At 41.0% G+C, this 17,955-nt stretch overlaps 1 protein-coding gene across 1 annotated transcript in view; it reads right to left on the minus strand.

Annotated features, from left to right (window-relative positions):
- Positions 1-17,955, minus strand: part of GLDC (glycine decarboxylase) — a 36,859-nt gene that overhangs the window by 15,670 nt on the left and 3,234 nt on the right. Inside the window, exons 3-11 of the mRNA XM_044446872.1 lie at positions 11,968-12,103; positions 6,064-6,228; positions 5,283-5,360; positions 4,587-4,734; positions 3,983-4,179; positions 3,388-3,484; positions 2,043-2,148; positions 1,195-1,334; positions 202-282 (exon numbers count right to left, since the gene is read on the minus strand). Of these exons, the coding sequence (XP_044302807.1) occupies positions 202-282; positions 1,195-1,334; positions 2,043-2,148; positions 3,388-3,484; positions 3,983-4,179; positions 4,587-4,734; positions 5,283-5,360; positions 6,064-6,228; positions 11,968-12,103 (1,148 nt within the window). The remainder of the gene's footprint in view (positions 1-201; positions 283-1,194; positions 1,335-2,042; positions 2,149-3,387; positions 3,485-3,982; positions 4,180-4,586; positions 4,735-5,282; positions 5,361-6,063; positions 6,229-11,967; positions 12,104-17,955) is intronic.

Consider the following 17,955-nt stretch of genomic DNA (forward strand, 5'->3'; position numbering starts at 1 on the left):
TTGGCTGGGAGTACTGTGGCATGGGCCCTGTGGCTGCACATGCTTACTGGTGAAGAAAAGGGCTCTGCTGAACCCCTGGGAAATTACAGGCAGACACCTGTGATATGTTGTACCGTACTCTGCATGCATCCTAGCTAAATAACAGTGGCAGAGAAATGTTCACCTTACAGACATGAAGCACTGTGAGTTATGATTACTTACTGCTGAAGATTCACAACCAAAGATCCATAAGAGGTCATCTAGGTCTTTCTCAGTTACAGTTTCATCAAGAGATACTCCAAGCTATTGACAGTCGAGAGAGAGAGAGAGAGGAAGCACAGAAACACCATGTTCAGCCATGCAAAAAAACTGTGTATTTTTCTTTACGTTTATTTAATGTATTCCCACTACTGGGAATAGTAGTACTGTTGTTGATTATGATAATTTATGCCACTTCTCAGCTTTTCCCAAAAAGCTCAGAGAAGCCTACAGTCAATCATGAAGAGAGAGTCCCTACTTGTAGGCTTACAATCTAAGAAGACATGACACACAAGGAAAAAGGGATGAGGAGGGGAAAAGGAAAAAATTGTTTTTAGTAAGATTGGTAGAATGGCCCTGATTTGCCTCCTATATCCTACAGTTTTGAGAATTTTACTTATGGATCGTGTGTGAAACATGTTCCATGCAGGAGACTTTCCCTATAACTAGCTTATAACAAGAAGCACCTGGCCCCAGGTAGGCATCTGAAAACACACAAAGCAGTTTCACTGCTAGAGCTAAGCAGTTTGGTGCTCTAAGCTGTCTGGATGGGAGATCTGGAATCTAATACACAGTAAAGCGTTTGAACTACTTTGAGGAAGAACAGCGTATAAGGAAATTAATAAAGCAATCAGCTACCTTAAAGATTTCTCTGTAGCTGTTTTAGAGGAAATTCTGGAAGTACTAGAAAGAGACTAGGGTGAGAGACACCGGTGACTCAGAGTATGTGGAAAGTTGCTGAGAAAATTGCTGGTTTGCTCGTCATCAAGACAAACACTCAAGAGACTTTTAGGAGTGTGCTACATAAAGTAATATCTGAGCTTCTCGAATAGGTTAGACATTTCACTTTTCCTTGTATATCCCCAATCTTCATCATCATCTTAATAATGGTGCCTGACAATGAAGCCTGGACAAAAGCAGTCAGCATGCTCTGCAGGATACTTAGCCATCACTTACTGTGCCATCACTGTAAATTCGCAGGTTTATCTGCCTTTGAGCAGCCCTCTGCAAGACTTCTTGGACATCACACCCACACTGGATTTTCAAGGTATCAAAAAATAGGTCATGTTGGAGTTTATGACCAGCTCTCTTCAGACCTAGCAGAAACGACACGTGAACTCTGTTCCACTGGCTGCTCACATTTCCACAAGGTTCTCCACGTGGCTCTCTTTTGCTTTCTATAGCTTTCTCAGCAACTGCCCTGGGATAACTGCTGTTACAACAGTCATAAATTTGTCTAGGGATAGCCACAGTAACATGATGAGAAGAAAACCAGTGGCCAAATCAGTCTTACAAATCACTTCCAGGGAAAGAAGCATGGTTGCCAATTTTCCTACATTCTCCAAGAGGTACAATAGCTCCTCTGGTGCAAAGTTCCCAAATGTATTGCCATCCAAGCATGAGCTTCAGATTTGGCAGAGAAGATTCAGTTTTTTAAAAGAAGAATTGCTGAGTGGGTTCACACAGCATGATAACCAACACCCAAGTCTGAGCATGGGCTCAGTGTGGATTGTTACTGAACCATTTCTTGTTGCTCAGTTGGGGATTGTTGTGCTTTCTGAACTTAGACATGCTAACAAATTATGGTTTGTTAACCATGAACAACCCATAAGGAGAACCTATGGTGGTGGTTGGTGTTTGAATCATAAGTTGTTCATGGTTAACAAACCATGTTTTGTTTTTGTGGCTGGGTTCAGACAACACAATAACCAGCAACAACCTATACTCAGTTTTCAGCCTTGAGTGTAGGTTATCATGTTGTGTGAACCCAGTCTTTCTTTTTCAGCAATTAACTAGTCACTCACCTTCAGCTAAGATGAGAGTGGCATTATGTACCCTCCTGGCAATGTGCTTTAATCCATTGGCACCATGATAGACCGCAAACATGGCAGCCATGTTAGCTAGAAGAGCCTACAAGGCAAAAAATTGGGAACAGAATTAAACACACTTGCTAGCATGTTAGCAGAAACTTATTTAGCAAGATGGGAGGCAGACTTTGAGAATTATATTTTTAGGAGAGTTCTAAATAACTCACGCAGCTAAAGGCTGTAATTAAACAGTAACCAGGCAGAGCTCATGAGTTCAAATTTAAAAGACTATCACTGTTACCAACAGAAATGTCCAAATATTTTATTAACTCCACATTCAAAATAGTTGTGTAACAGTCTCAGGGGAGTTTATGAATGGAGCACGGAATGGAATCCATGGCGCTGCCCACAGGGATGCCGGCAGTGCACGTCCTCTGGCTGTTTGCTTATGGGACCAGACACGCCATACCATGTTCGTGGCGTAAACTCCACTGGTGGTACCAATATGGTACCCTCTGTACACAACTGTTCTGAATCATTATGTGAGGAAGCCAATCTCAGAGCAGCACACACTGGAGCTCCCCTTTTCTGCTCTGCCTCTGGCACCTCCTAGCCAGTGGTCCAGTGCCCCACACACCTTCATGCGCTCAGGCAGCAACCAAAACCCATCCAAGAGGGCCAGCTACAAGGGTGAGTCAAGGGGAGCCTGACAACACAGTGACCTTGCCGCTCCAGCAATAAGCACCATGGAGTTGCTAGAACCCGGAGGCGTTGCGCCGGCACTCTCCTCCTCATCAGCTCCACAGTGAGGCCTGATCACGTGGGCATTCCGGACAAGAGCTCTGTGGGCTCCTTCCTGCAACATGGGTTCAGTCCAACCTCTGGCATGGACACATGACCCAGGAGCAGCCCTGAACCTGGGCTGTTCAACCCAGTGTGGTGCAGATGATGCAAACACGTCCAATTTAAATATTTTGTTTTTAAACGGCTTTTAAATTTTGTATTTTGGAAAAAAATATACAGTGTCTTATTGTATTATAGTCCTGTTTTAGGAATTGCTGTAAACTCCTCAGAATGTTCCAGCTTTTGGGCAGGAAATAAATACATACATACCCCAAACTGAACTCACAGAAAGGATTTACCTACTGAAATGGCTCTTGTTTAGATAGCAGGAAAAAGGCATTTCTTACCAAAGCTTTCCATAGCTATTTATTTGCTTTATATGCTGTGCAATTAGCCATAGGCTTATCACTTATCACTTTTTATGACTGTCAGCTACCATAGTAAACTTTATCCCCTTTTCAAAATTATCCTCCCAGTTAACGATGAATAAAAAGTTTACCTGGGCAGTGCAGATGTTGCTTGTAGCTTTATCCCTCCTGATATGCTGTTCTCTCGTTTGTAAGGCGAGGCGATAGACTTCTTTTCCATTAGCATCCCTTCAGCCATGAAAGAAAGGATTTCCTCTTATTAATCTAAGCCAAAAGAGACTTTCAGCTTTTGTCAACAAAAAGTAACCAGTACTAATTTGGGGCTAAAAGGTTAAGTGAGAATAATAAGCTGGAGCAAAATAAAAACCGGGAGAAAAAAATCCCAAGCACATTTGCATTTCTTTCAGTACCATCTGAAATGAAGTGCAGCAACCAATTTTTTTTTTGGTCACCTCTGCATTCAAAAGAGTAATGTGATGGGGACACAATGTTGCCACTGCCAATAGGAGTTTAGAAATGGATTGTGGGACAGCTGCCACAGGCGAGCAGTAACAGGTTTTAAATTAAGTCAGAATCCCTCTGAACTCCCGTTTGGGAGCTTTCCTGGGCTCTGCACTAACTGGGGGTGAAGTAAGCTCAATAGGCAATTCTACTAGATCACCCATTCCCTAGAATATGAAGATGAGCAGGGTTCCAATTCCAGTTTTCAACTGACGGTGAGCTTACCGTGTGACTCCCACCATCCTTCCGGGCATCATTCGCACCAGATTCTCCCTGACAGCAAAAAAGGCGGCATGTGGCCCCCCGTAACAAAGAGGCACACCGAACCTCTGGGAGCTCCCCAGAGCAATGTCGACACCGAACTCTCCTGGAGGTCTCAAGATGCACAGAGCCAGCAGGTCTGTAGCACAGCAGACAAGGGTCTGAAATGAGGGAAGAGACCCTTGTCAGTTTTTCCTTTTTGCAAGCCCCAATCTCCACAGGTGAATGAGCCTCAACACGATGGGTTACAATTACCTACAGTTTTACAAAAGTCACACTGGTGATTCTCAGAGAAAAAGACGAGAGAAAACATCAGTGCTCTAATGTTGAGTTTGGTGAATGCAAGGGCAAGTAAATGATTTGTTCTCTATAGGTCATTTATTATAAAGCATTCCATGATGTTGCTCTCAGGCACACAGACAGCATTAGGAAGCTGCCTTACATTTAGATCTTCTATTTATTTGAACAGAGTCAACCAGTTTGCTCCTGTTGAAAAAATATACACAGAGCTCTGGTACAAATGGGTCAGGGGTTCTGTGTGGGAAACAGCATTCTTGTCTTGTTTTACCCCATTCTGATGGGCTCGCTCAACCAATCCAGTGAAGTCTTCTATGCTTCCTTCCGTATCTGGGTATTGGAACAATACTCCACTGACATTTTTACCACTGAAGTCCATCTCATGAGGCAGCTTCAACTCAACAGAGATGCCAGTGTAACTGGAAAGTAAGTATTACATTCGGTGATTAAGTAAACTATTCCTATCCTGTAAAAACATCTTTCCCAAAAGTATAGACATATAAATATCTATAAAGACAGTCTGAAACAAGGGACAAGATCAATGCTATTGTCCACATCTCTCGCAAAATTTCATTATTATCAAAGAATACCTAGAGCTAAACATTCACCTTCAGCTCTCATCAGTAGCTGCAATGTTAAAGAAAAACCCTTACTGTCTTAATAAATTATGAACATGAAAGCTGAGATGTTTGAAAGATATTAAACAGTACTGATTTATTTTTGTTTTGTTAAAAATATTCTAATCATAGCTGTATCTCTCTAAGAGCAGGGTTTTGCCTGAATGCAATGCTATCTAGTCACACATGTCAGTCCGTCCGTCCATCATATTTTGATGAAAAATTAACAAGTGAATAAGAGCCATAATTAATATTCATGCAAACTAATTAATAGGTGACCTCTTGCCAAGAACAGTTTTGGGAATTTTTGCCTATATTGCTCTTTAAAGAAAATCTGAAATAAACATTACTTTGCTCTAGTCTGCACCACCGCAACCGTCTGAGGATGGCATCTGACGTCTACATAAAACTTTCTCCGTTTATTATGCCTGTTAGAGGGAGAAAAACAACATGAAATGCTATTTCAAATACATTTCATATCATTTTAACCACATTGTGCTGAGTTTCTATTGCCTACATTGTCCTATGCAAGTAAAAATGATTCTTGCTTTTGAAAAGCTTGGACATCCCCCATTCTCTGAGTAAGATTCCCATTCCCAGGAAGGTTAGTGGAAAATACCCATCCAGTGTGGAAACAAGCAAAGTTCAAGTACACAATCTATCAGACTTCGTATCAGAAAAGAGGCAAGAACCAAAGTTCTCAAAGGACAACTCAGCACATTCATGTAGAAGAGCTCTCAGTGACTATTTGTCATGTTCACCAAGCGGAGCAGGACTTTCCATGCCTCTTAATACCATTTGCTGGGAACAGGACAGCAAGGCACTGCCCTCATGTCCTGCTTGTATACTTCCCAGTCATGCTGGTGGTCACTGAAGAAACAGGATGAACCCTTGACCTGATCCACCATGCCCCATGCTACATTCACTTGGCTATCGTTTATCCGTCTCCAATATACCTTCCTTTCCTTGTTTGCATCCTTTCCCCCTTCTAGATGAACTCCGTTTTATTTTAGAATGCATGCGGTGGAATAGTGCCCATTCCTCTGAATATATTTACTGTTTAGCCCCTAAAACTTGAGGCACTTTATAAAGAAATGGAGGACCAAAAGGACCTGCATTTGTGTCTGTTACCTGTGACACAACTGCATGGCTTCTGCTGCAGCAGTTCCTTCATCCAGTAAAGAGGCGTTGGCCACATCCATTCCTGTGATGTCGCACACCATGGTCTGATAATTTAACAAACTCTCCAGCCTGCCTTGCGACACTTCTGGCTGGTATGGAGTATACTGAGTAACCCTGTTAAAAGAAATGTAGTTCAGGCATAAAGCTTTTACCTGTTCAGATAATGCAGAAAGAACTACGGTCCTAACACTGGCACAGCTGCAAGCTACAGAGATGACAAATATTTTGGAATAATGTTGCTGCTGCATAAATAAAATGAATAGGTGAATATCAATGCCGGCAGTGATTACCAAAGCAAAGCAGATTTCTAGGGTTAAGTCTAGACTTATTGTCAACTCACTCAAGAAGCCAAACATACTTGCTGTTCTTGTCCATTCATTTGTGTTCATGTCACGTTACTTGAATTAATTAGCTTGGTTTCTAGGGCAACCCCACAGTAGACAGATAGCGTGAAGACAGTCAGGAAGCATAGGCAGAAAAAAAATTTAAAAATCTGGGCTGCCTCAGAGGCAAACAGTATTTTGACTAATAGCTGACAGTATGCAATTCAGCCAATTCATTTTTTTAAATCCCATTCTATTCTTGGTACATGGGGCAAATAAAAACAAGGAAGGAACAAAAACTCTGGAATAATGAACAAAACTCTACCATTTTACAAACCGTTTTTGCAGTGCAGCAGGAAAAATTTGGAAGGTAGCACAAAGGCAAATTCTGCTCCTTCAGAAAAATCAGTTGCTTAAAACCAGAATCTGTGTATTTGACAAGGTATTCTTGTTTATTTTGACACCTAGATCTCAGTGCAATACTACCCAAAAGGCTATACATTACCATTTTCTAGGTCCCTTAAAAAATTAAGGCATAAAAGGAAAGCAAGGCATAAAAGGAAATGGGAGGTGACTTTATACCCTCCTGCTGTTCTGTGACAGCCATTATGAAAAGAATCATGCAAATGTACCTAGAATGCAATAGAATCTGTGGCCCCAAACCTTCTGCAAGCTCCATTGTAACCACTCTGTTTCCATAAGCCAGCTTTGCACAGCCTGATTTTATGAGAATTTCACAGGGCAGTGGCTAAAATTTAAGTGTGCTGCATGACATACATATTCCTTCTTGGTTTCATGGAAATTTCAGAGGCAAACAAAAGGGTTCGCAGCCATACATGTGGCAAAACAAAAAGGGCTGTTCTGGAGCAGTGTGGGTCTCCCGCTTTGAACCACCATTGCAAACTCTGACACAGCCTCTGCTTTCACACATTCAGGTTAGGCTGGCTGTATAGCCTACTTTACAAAGGGCAGTCCTCTATTTCAAGGCCTCTCCTGCCCATCCAACGAAAAAATAACAAGCCCTCAAAAGGAAACCCTTGTTGCTTTATTCATTCTGGCACAAGGCCAAAGCCTCTTTATTTACACAGTTTTTAGTTGTTAGATTGAATTTTTAACTATTTTAATATCAAATACTGGCAGTTTGGAGATTTTAAGTGTTTTGTTGTTTTTAACTGTTTGGCTAATTTAATTGTTGTAAATCACCATGAAATTCTCTAGAATAAATGATGGTATAGAAAAGTCTTAAGTAAGTAAGTAGTAAAAGAGGGGCCTTGAAGCAGCCCTGTTTATATCAGGGGTGAAGAACCGCAGGCCTGGGGCCTGATCTGGCCACCTGGAGGTCTCAGTCCGGGGTTCCCCAGAAGGCCACAATTCCTGCACTTGGTTTCATCTGCTTTCCCTCACCCACCAGACATTTGGTGTTTTTGTAGCCTTTGTGCAGTTTTCTTCTGTTCTAAAAAGCTTGACCTGCATCTCTGAAGCCTTAGTTACCTACAAGAAGAGTTTTAACCTAAAATATGCTGATGTTTTTGGCATTGTAGCCTTGCCTGTTTTGTCTCTGGTCCCACTCGCTTTGCCCCCTCTGGCCAAGAGCCTTTCTTAAATTTTCCCTCAGGCTAAGAGAAGTGCCATACCCCTGATTTAAACAACCAGTTATTATTTCTAAATGTGCATATATGCATATAAATCAGCATATGGCAAAGATGTGCAAATCGGTGTCCTCTTTTCTTTCAGGATGGATGGTTGGCCACCCTAATTCAAAATGACTCTGAGGGAAATTGTCTTTTCCTTTCCTAAGTTTGTTATGGCAAGTATTGTACATCTTCATCTTTCACAATAACCATATACATCATACTTTTACTCAAATCAAATTCTTAAAAAGCACAAGCAAGCGAAGAACCCAACCTGAGAAACTCACGGAAAATGGTTACAGCATTTTATCCCATGCACCAAGCACAAGGGCAGAAAATAGGAACACATGACCAAGTGATGGCATTTCTGGCCTGGGCAGCAAGCTCCTTACCATGAAGGAGCCTCTACCCTAATTTTCCTATCGCAAGAGCAACAACTACCAGTTGCTCATGTCCTGCTAACTTTCTCTGTGTGCAGGTCAAGAAAGTGCAGCGGCTGAGTGGGGCCAGCAAAATTTTCCTTACACTCCCTTGATTCTGATGGCCACAGTGGCAGATGGTTTTCCAAAAAGCGGGATTTGAACCCATGAACTTTGTTCGTCTTCACTCCGAATCTGAAAGAGCACTACACTTTGCCAATTCCTCCTGGGTAGAAATGTGAACACTGCTTGTCAAATAATGGATGTCCGCATTCCACAACTGTAGACTGGGCAGGTCGAGAGCAATTGAGATCTAACTGTATTAAATAGCTAATGTAGATTTGCCCTTAAGCGCAGCTAATTATTACTTACAAATACATTCCTCAATCTTGAGTGTCTGACTGTGCAAAAGGCCCAGAAAGAGGATATCTATTTTTCCAAGATCCCCAACTGTGTTGCATTCTTGCTAGAATAATTTAAGGGTTTGCTTGAACACTGCTTGCTTCACAGGCTCTTTCCTGTAAGGCTTTTATAACTTTTCAAAACATTAACATGTAAAACAAACCCCTTGATCTTTCTGCAGCCAAATCTGAAACACTTATATATATTTCTTATATCTACCAAATACTGGAATATACAGATTTAGAGGAAACGTTCTTTTCTACACTTCTTTCAAACACTTAAGCTGTGAAATATTTCAGAAGCTTTCAGAAGATATATTTTATTCTTTTACATTAACTGTAGAAACTAGCAGTTTATTGAATGACTTCTGGATTGCAATATATAGTTTGTGAAGCTGTGAGGCATAGTAAGATGACTGCAGAACTTAGAAAAATTGCCTTGTCAATTAAGAAGTCTGCCTGATATTGTGAAAGTGCATATTCGTAACAAGCGTAGACTGTAATCTTATCCACACTTATGTGGCAGGTTTTTTTCCACTGAACTCAATGACACTTATATCTGAGTAGACATGTGCCACTACTTGCTCAATGCTGTTACATACACCGTACCTAAAGCTTAATAATAGAACTTAGTTTTGGTAATCTACAGGCCCAGACATAGGCTATATTTGGGCTATATGTCAGTTTACAGCCTTAACAGCATAAACTCTGTTCATCAGAGCTGCAGCATTCAATTTATTAATCCCTTAGAATTCTCCTAACTAAAAGTATCCCAATTAATTTGGCCAAATCTTCTAGATGCATTTTTAATATTTAGATTCATAAAAAGTAACATATTTTGGGCAGAAGCAGCAAAAAGACCACTTCTGAACAAATCTGAGTAAAAAGTGCAAAATAGTATGGTATTTTTCCTGTTAGGACATCATTTATGATCAAAGTATGTTGTATGCCTCACCACCATCACCTTTAGTTGTATGCAAAACTATAAATGTAATAAATGAACTAATCATCTAAAACTCATAGAAGTAAATGACTCAGGCTTGGAGCTTGTTTTCTTAATTTACTGGGAGCTCCCCACCCCTTTATCTTTGCACCCCCACCACCCTCATTCTCGTATACTGTCTAGATAGGCTGCATGCATGGCCTCGTAAGAAGTGCTTCCCGAAAACAAGACTGGGGAATTTCACAAAACTTTCCTTGGATGACCCTATGTTTCAGCATTAGTGTAGACAGGCAAGTAAATTTGTTTTAGAATAGTAACTTTTATCAATTTCTTTACAAAGCTCATGCACCAAATCGAATGTTGCATCTGGGAAACATCAGAAGGTGGTGCAGAACGGACAGGGATGTACCCGTCAATCTCTGGGTGATTCTCAGGAGATTGCCACCAGTTTCTGATTTTCAACTGTTCAGGGACTGACTCCCTCCAGACCATGGGAGTTCTCCATCTTGCTTCTCTCACCCATCCTGTCCAAGACTTAGCACTAGAGTATGGCCGTGTTCACAAGTCAGGCAAATGCACCATGGCAATAAGCCATGGGAGACTTGGGTTGCCACTTGAAAACCCATGCTGCATCAGAAAGACAGTCAGGCTCACTCCTTTGGTATTTTTAGGGGATCCCAGGAGAATGCCACATGAGGACCAAGTTGCCTTCCCTTTCCCCATCATGAGTATAAACTGTTTTGGGCACACCATGGCTTTCAGCTTTCACCACGAAAGCCCGGCATCAAGCTGACTTTCATAATCCCTATTTCAAGCTCCATACTTTTCAAGGAAAAGTTTTTTTTTTAAATGGCAGAAAAGTATACAGATAGATGTTCTTGCCAATTTTTGCTATTTAACCCTTCTAAATACCACTTGAAAAATGGAGCTTTACCTTCAGGATGACTTCTATTTCTATGTATCCCCAAAGTAGTAGTATCTCAGAAACAAGTGCAAATGTAAGGGCACCCTTGGGACACATGAATCCATCCCCCACCCCTGGCAGGATCTTGTCATAAAGGGGGTAAAGTACATGCCACCATTTTCACACACTACAATCCTCACACCTTTGGTTACATTGGAGAGCTCACCTTTTGACAGCTGTCAGTTTTTAACCCAAGGGAAACAGAAACTTACCTCTATCTCTGTGGGGCTTTGCCAGGGGAGGGGGTGTACCTGTTTGGACTCTGCCAGCAGGCACCACTCTGCACAGTGCCCACCATTCCTGCACCTGTACAGCTTAAAACTTCTGCTGTAATGCATATGCATATGCAGGTAATTTTTAAATTTTAAAAACATATATAACTTCCACAAATATTTCTGATAGCCCAGATGGATCATTTGTGGAACTCACAAGCCTAACATCTGTCCATTCCTGTTGGCATTTCACAATAATAATTCCCTTCCTCCAAACATACAGTAGCTACCAGTGTTCCTTCTTTTGGCGGGAGAACTGCAAGCATAGAGGAGCTCTGTCAGGAGAGGACGGGGGTAGGGAGGCCCTGCTGGCCTGTGCAGATCACCCTTGTGAGCCATTAAAGGAGCTTCATGTATGTTCCTTAAGCCTTGCACCAGGTGGGAATGTGACCTGTATTTTTGTTACTGGCAATGGCCTGCTTCACAGGGAGGCTGCTGCTGCCAGAGGTAGCACCAGGCTTTCTTACCTTCCAGACAGTTGTGCTATCAATTTTCCACCTGCGTATAGTAAGAGGCATTCCCAATTTCACACTAAGTTGAAGTGTATACATTCACATGTATGCATTGCAAGCAGTAGGACAGATGTCACACAAACACAAAGTTAACAAAACTTTGAACAAGCCAAGTCATGTTTGCAGACAATTCTGTTTCCTCTTGCCACCAGTAGTAAGTTGACATCCACCAAACAATGCAGTCCTACAACCATAGTTATGTAGAAGAAACATTTCTGTCACATTGAAAAAACTCAATTTTGATCAATATTTTGACAGTAGTTTCTTCAACTGACATCTTGTATCATTGTGGAATACCACAACAGTGTGGCTGTGGCTATGTATTCAAACACATTAATAACATGAAATATACGCTCTGTATGTTTAGTGATAGAACATGATACATTACCATCCTGCATTCTCCAGCAAATTCCTCAAAATGGTCTGAGGGACTGAACAGTTGTAATAACCCATGCCGATATAGGACCTCCAGATCTTGTTCTTGCTGGCAATGTTGTGCAAAGTTTCAAGAATTTCATTTTCACCTAGTTGAAAATAAAGTTATAAAAGGACTTAATAATGTCAACAATCTTGTGCCTGTTGCCCCATAATTATTTATTTGCAAGCTTTATTACTCTATAGCCAACAGCATATCTGAACAGTGAACAATAAAAGGGGGAAAACAAATAAGAATCAAAATATGCAAGAACCGAACAAGATTTGAAACATGCAATTAAAAGATTTCAAATATGCAATTAAAAGGTTTCAAAGATGCAATTATATGTGCTATACTAAAGGCATAATACTAGCTGAGGTCTGCTATACTATTTAACCTTCTCCCCACCTCCTTTTCTGCTCTGTTATCTGTCTGCTTGCCCTACCTATGTTCTGTGTTGAAATCCACAGAACTGAAACTGATAAAGCTGAATTATGGTAAAAAGAATACTCACAATTTATATATCCAATTGAAACAACAAAGAATCCTGTGGCACTTGAAAGGCTAAGCATTAAATCCCACTTAAGTCCTAGAGTAGCCTATTGAAAGAAAGGGTACTTAAATTTGCAATGACTAACTGAAGTCCAGTTAATTTTAATAGGTTTGTACTATGTAGGATGCACGCTGAATGTTACACTGACAGCTGTATTCTAGCACAAGCTTTCATGGACAACAACCCACTTTGTCTGAGAGTTTCTGATTTATATGTACAGGACATATGGTGAGAGGTGGGCTGTGACCCCAGAGGTCAACAGGAAATATCCAACTGGTCACTTTCACAGTTAATTTTCTTTGCTGAAGTGAAGATAGACAAGGTAAAATAGCATGTCTATTTAGCGGCTTTTAAACATTTGGAACTTGTAAAGGAGCTGCCCTTTTGGCATTTTTACATGTGCCAAATGTCTTTCTTTAAATCTAGGAGTGGGCAACTTGTGGCTTGCAAATATTTTGACTCCGATGAGTGGGTGTGAATATCCAAAAGCTGCTCCTCTCTCATAACTACTTTCCTTATATAGTCTCACATGATAAACATTGTAAGAAAAGCTCTGTGTTTCTCCTAGGAAAATGGAGTATAATACTACTGCTTGCAAAAGAGTAATAACGCAAGTACTGCCGGAAAAAAAATGATCCCGTTGCTTCTGCTAGAAGAGAATATCCTATAAATGCTTATATACAATCCACAATGAATCTTATTAATTCTATTAATTTCTAATGTCCAGTACAGTATACCCCTTGTGCCACTCACACACAAGCAGGAGATATCAGCAGGCCTAAGAAAACCCCACTGTCCCCCCCGCCCCTGACATCCTAGCAGAGGGCACAGTCCAGATACAGGCTAATGAGGACTGAGCAGGCCCAGTGGCTACAAGCATGTCAAAAGATCTCAGCCAGATCAAACCAGCATCCTGTTTCTCCAGGGGCCAACCAGATGGCTTTGGGAAACACAGAAGCCAGTCACGACCACAAAAGAACTGTTCTGCATGCTCACTCCCTGACAACAATGGGCATTGCACCACATTTTTTGGTCTCGCAAAGAACACCTATGTAAGGTGGCTTCCATAGCCAGCCTTCCTCCATTCCATTTAATTCTCACAACACTGCTGTGAAGTAAGTCAGACTGAGCGTGAGTGCCTGGCCCAAAGTCACCCAGTGAGCCAAGTGGGGGCCAGAACCCAGACCTCCCAGGTCCCCAGTCCAACACTCAGCACTACACCCTGCTGGCTCTCGGGTTGCATGCTATGGCTGGCTTGGAAAACTGAACAGGCCATCTTCATATTGCAACATTTTCTGGAGAAGGCCCCGCTTGGGGGCCTGAAATCACAGAATGCACAGGTCTGATTCACACAGGCATTTTGGAGGAGTAAAATCAGTCCTGTGTGGCTAGAAACCAGTTGCATGAACTTGCAAGGGGAAAGGGCAAGTACTGAGTTACATGAGGTAATTCATTCAGCTCATCGTGCTACCATTTATTTTGCTGCACTTGGTCATTATAGGTCTCTTTCTTAGATGCATATTACTTTATGCCTAGAGGAAGTTCTAAAAAATAAAACAGTATGTAAAACCATGCAGAACAGCCAAGGATCTTTGTGATCAAAGTGCAAACAGAGTATTTAAAATGAAACATTTGATCTCTTCATGAAGGAACCCCCACCTTGTCCCAAATGAATCAGGAAATAATGTAACCTTCTATTAAGTTCAATGTAATCACACCTTCTGTCAAAAGAATCCATATCAGACATTTCAGTCTCCAAGACTTTTCATTTTTAGACAATGCTTTCATTAAAAATAGACTCAACATGGAATCAGGCTTACAAACACTGTGTTTTCATTGCCTCAACTGAATTTCAATTTTTTCTAGAAATGGGTTTTTATTCATACAAATCTGACTTAGAAACAAAAGATTTGCATTCTAATGTTCACTCAAGCATGCCTTCTGTCATTAAGTTATATCATTTAGCTTTCAAATGCTGGTCAAACAGCAAAAACATTTTTTATATCAATAGAAAACACAGCTAGAGCACAAACTTACAGAATGTTTTCCATAAAAACTTCTGAAGAAAGAAAACAGTGAACCGGGGAAAGATGTAAAACAACAACAGATGCCAGACTCCACAGGTCTGTATCTCAAGGGAATGGGACAGCCTTGAATATTTTCATGTCAGCACAAGACACATTCCAGTATTGGAACAATGTCAAGGAAGAGATGGACCCATTAATATATTCAGTATGCAGTATTCCTACTACATTAAGCAGAGGTCATTCAGTTTATACTGCAAACATGATTGTTAAGTGTTTTGACACATCGTACTCTGGGATTCTCTTCCTAAGCACTTGCCTAATATGAGACTCCTGCATATCACACTGTACCACTGTCAGATTGGTGATACTGCTCTAACACAACTCTTTCTTTGCCCAGTTCCAATCACTTGTGCCCCTAAGATCATGATCAAGCCATCTTTCACACCTCTAATAAGTGACTGCTACCTCAGTTAAGAACTTAACTTTTCCAGTTTCTTCCTTTTGGCTTCTTGTATTTGGCTTCTCTCATTTTCAACAGCAAATGACCAATTTGGAGCTTATGGTACTTCCAAAAGTTCAAAAGGTATTGTTTAGTCAGTCACTTTTTCCCTCCTTAATGGGCTTTTTTCCTCCATAAGAAAAAAAGTAGTGGTGAGGAAATATGGGAGGGTTACTAGTAGAAGATGATGTTGCCTGAATGAAATTTTATGAGTTAGGTAGGATATGCACAATAAAAATCTCATTAGGAAGCATCCATACAATACAGCAGCAATATTTGAATTGTATATTTCACTTTAAATGTCTATTAAACAACTCAATATTTTATAGTAGTACTTTCCCCAAGCTGACAAATAGCTTAGACCAAGGTACAAAACACAATGAGCACATTTAAAATACAATATTTATCTTTGCATTCTAGAGCAGACATTGGCCTTTGATTATAATCTCCTGGGTGTATTTGAGGCTGTCCCTTCCTCACTGTGCAATGGAGAAAGCTATAAAGCAATGTACTCCATGGAGGGGGAGCTGGAAATACGAGAGGACAGCAAACACCCATTAAGAAACACTTGGAAACGAGCCATCCTACTCAGCCTCCTGCTTCCAGTTTTCTAGGGCAGCAGCTGAGATGAAATGCATTACTCCAAACCCACTACACTGGAAATAGTTGAGTAATCCTCAGGAACTTTAGCTGGCAATTCTTTTTGCTGAACAAATGCCTGCTGCTGACCTTGTTTATTTCTCCTAGCTAAGAGTATTGCGTAACATGATCAGAGGCAATGATCTTAATGTTCCAAGAATAAAGTTCATTGATCGTTCTGTTATCTCGGAACTGAGGGTGGGAGGAGAGCATTGTCCATGAAGTTCCATGTTAACATTTATGGACCTACTGAAGCAAGTGTTACTTTTCCCTTGGAAGACTGCCCATTTCTACCTGGGCCCTACAGTTTTTGAGAATTCAGTTTCCATATATCACAGATGTAGCTTCTCACCTTTTATTAAAAAAAAATTAAAAGAGAGTAAAATGGCAATTAACCAAAAGCTAAGACAAAGCTGGAACCCAAGTTTTGGCAGCATGCCACATCACTTCATGACATGGACTGGGAATTTCTCCCTTTATGTCAGGAAGTGCACAACATTTGGGGCCACAAATATCAGTGGGGGACTTGGGCATATGCATACGCATGCAATGGGCTTGTGAGTGGAGGCTGCTTCAGGGTCTGGTGAAGAGTAGATGCAGCTTCCACCTCCTCCCATTTCCAGTGACCCTGACGGGCACTGAGTCCACAACAGCTGTGCCCTAGCTGCAGCTGGAGATATCTGAAACACACTGTGACCCGTGGAAACTCAGGAAGGTGGCATATCTATTGCTTCCAAAAACAACAAATGCATTTAACATTAACCATATGCATTCTGCTTCAGGTCTGAGACACATATAGGCAAACAGGTTCAGTGAGAGCTCATCATTTGCAAAAGTATGTTTCCAATGCACTTACTTAGACAGGGAAAGAAATCACAAAAGAAAGCAAGTGCTGCATGTACAATTCCCACAAGTTGTGCACATTAAAGAGCACTGCAATCGGCTGTCCAGGGTGGGAAGCAAGATGGTGATCCAGTTTTCTTTGCCAGGCTGCTGACTCGTGGTATCCTAGTTTCCTTTAAAGGGCCGTGCTGGATGCACAGGTGGAGTTTTACATGCGCATTGACTGCATCCATTCTCTTTAATATCAGCATGTAATTGTCCCTACAAAAATCACTTCTATGTTATCTTTCAACAGATAGGTCCAACAGTACCCGCAAGTACAAAGTGTTCAGTAACAGGACCCAGTAGAGGAACTTACTAATTCATAAACATGTTGACATGGTAAATGCATCAACATGCACCAAATTAGAATGGGTTACCAGGTTGCATAATCTTGTATTCCTCCTCAGACTTTTGAACTACAAGAAAAATCCAGGTTACAGACTTGAGATCCAAAGCACCAAGATTTCATCAACCTTAGAAGATGTTTTACTAGAGATGTTTAATGTTCTGTAACAGCCGTTTATGACCTAAACCCTTAGATTACCAAAAGAGGCTAGCTATATGCAAAAACAGAAATGCTCCAAACTGTTTCCACAATGTCATCAACAGGTTCACTGAGTAGATGAGTTTGTTACAGGTTGTTACTAATTCATATTAGTGACCAGTGGACCCAGATGGAACTCGTGTACTTCCAGAGTCAGCCGGGAAGCACACAAGCACAAAAGGTGTGGTGTTCCATAATATGTTACCTCAACATTAGATTCATTATCTATCCCACAGAAGACACTGAACTGTGAAAAGTTTAGTATTACTCATTTAACTGGTTAGCTTTTGCTACAGGATTTTCACTACAGCGATCTTGTAAAAACTAAGATGCAGTTTAATCAACTCTCATTGGCATTTTTGACTTTACAGAATTATCCTGCAATATCCCTCAAGCTGATGCCCTCCAAATGCTTTGGACTTCCCAAAATCCTGATTCCATGCCTTACAGGACTGCAAAGAATTGAAATGAAGAACATCTGGAAGCACTAGCTTGGGCAGGATGATCTAAGCAAATAGATAAGACAAGTAAGAAACCCTGGCTGAAGTGAGTGGGGAGAAGAGATGCTTGTTGGGGGTGGGGAAGTAGAGCTCAGGTTTTGTTTTTTTTAATTGCATGCTGTGAACAGCTTGAACATTAAAAATAAAAGAAAAGCTGAGCGGGTCTGATCATCAGGAATGTCACAAAGATAACTCAGTAGAAGTCGTCAATACCCACACAACTGCCCAAACGGTGCTTACTAGTAAAATGGAAACCTTAGCGGAGGGTAGGAAGGAAACCATATTTTATCAATGGGCAAGTTTGCACAATCAGG

This window comes from Varanus komodoensis, unplaced genomic scaffold, assembly GCF_004798865.1.
Source record: "Varanus komodoensis strain SLA01 unplaced genomic scaffold, ASM479886v1 scaffold5, whole genome shotgun sequence".
In the NCBI taxonomy this organism is placed as follows: domain Eukaryota; kingdom Metazoa; phylum Chordata; class Lepidosauria; order Squamata; family Varanidae; genus Varanus; species Varanus komodoensis.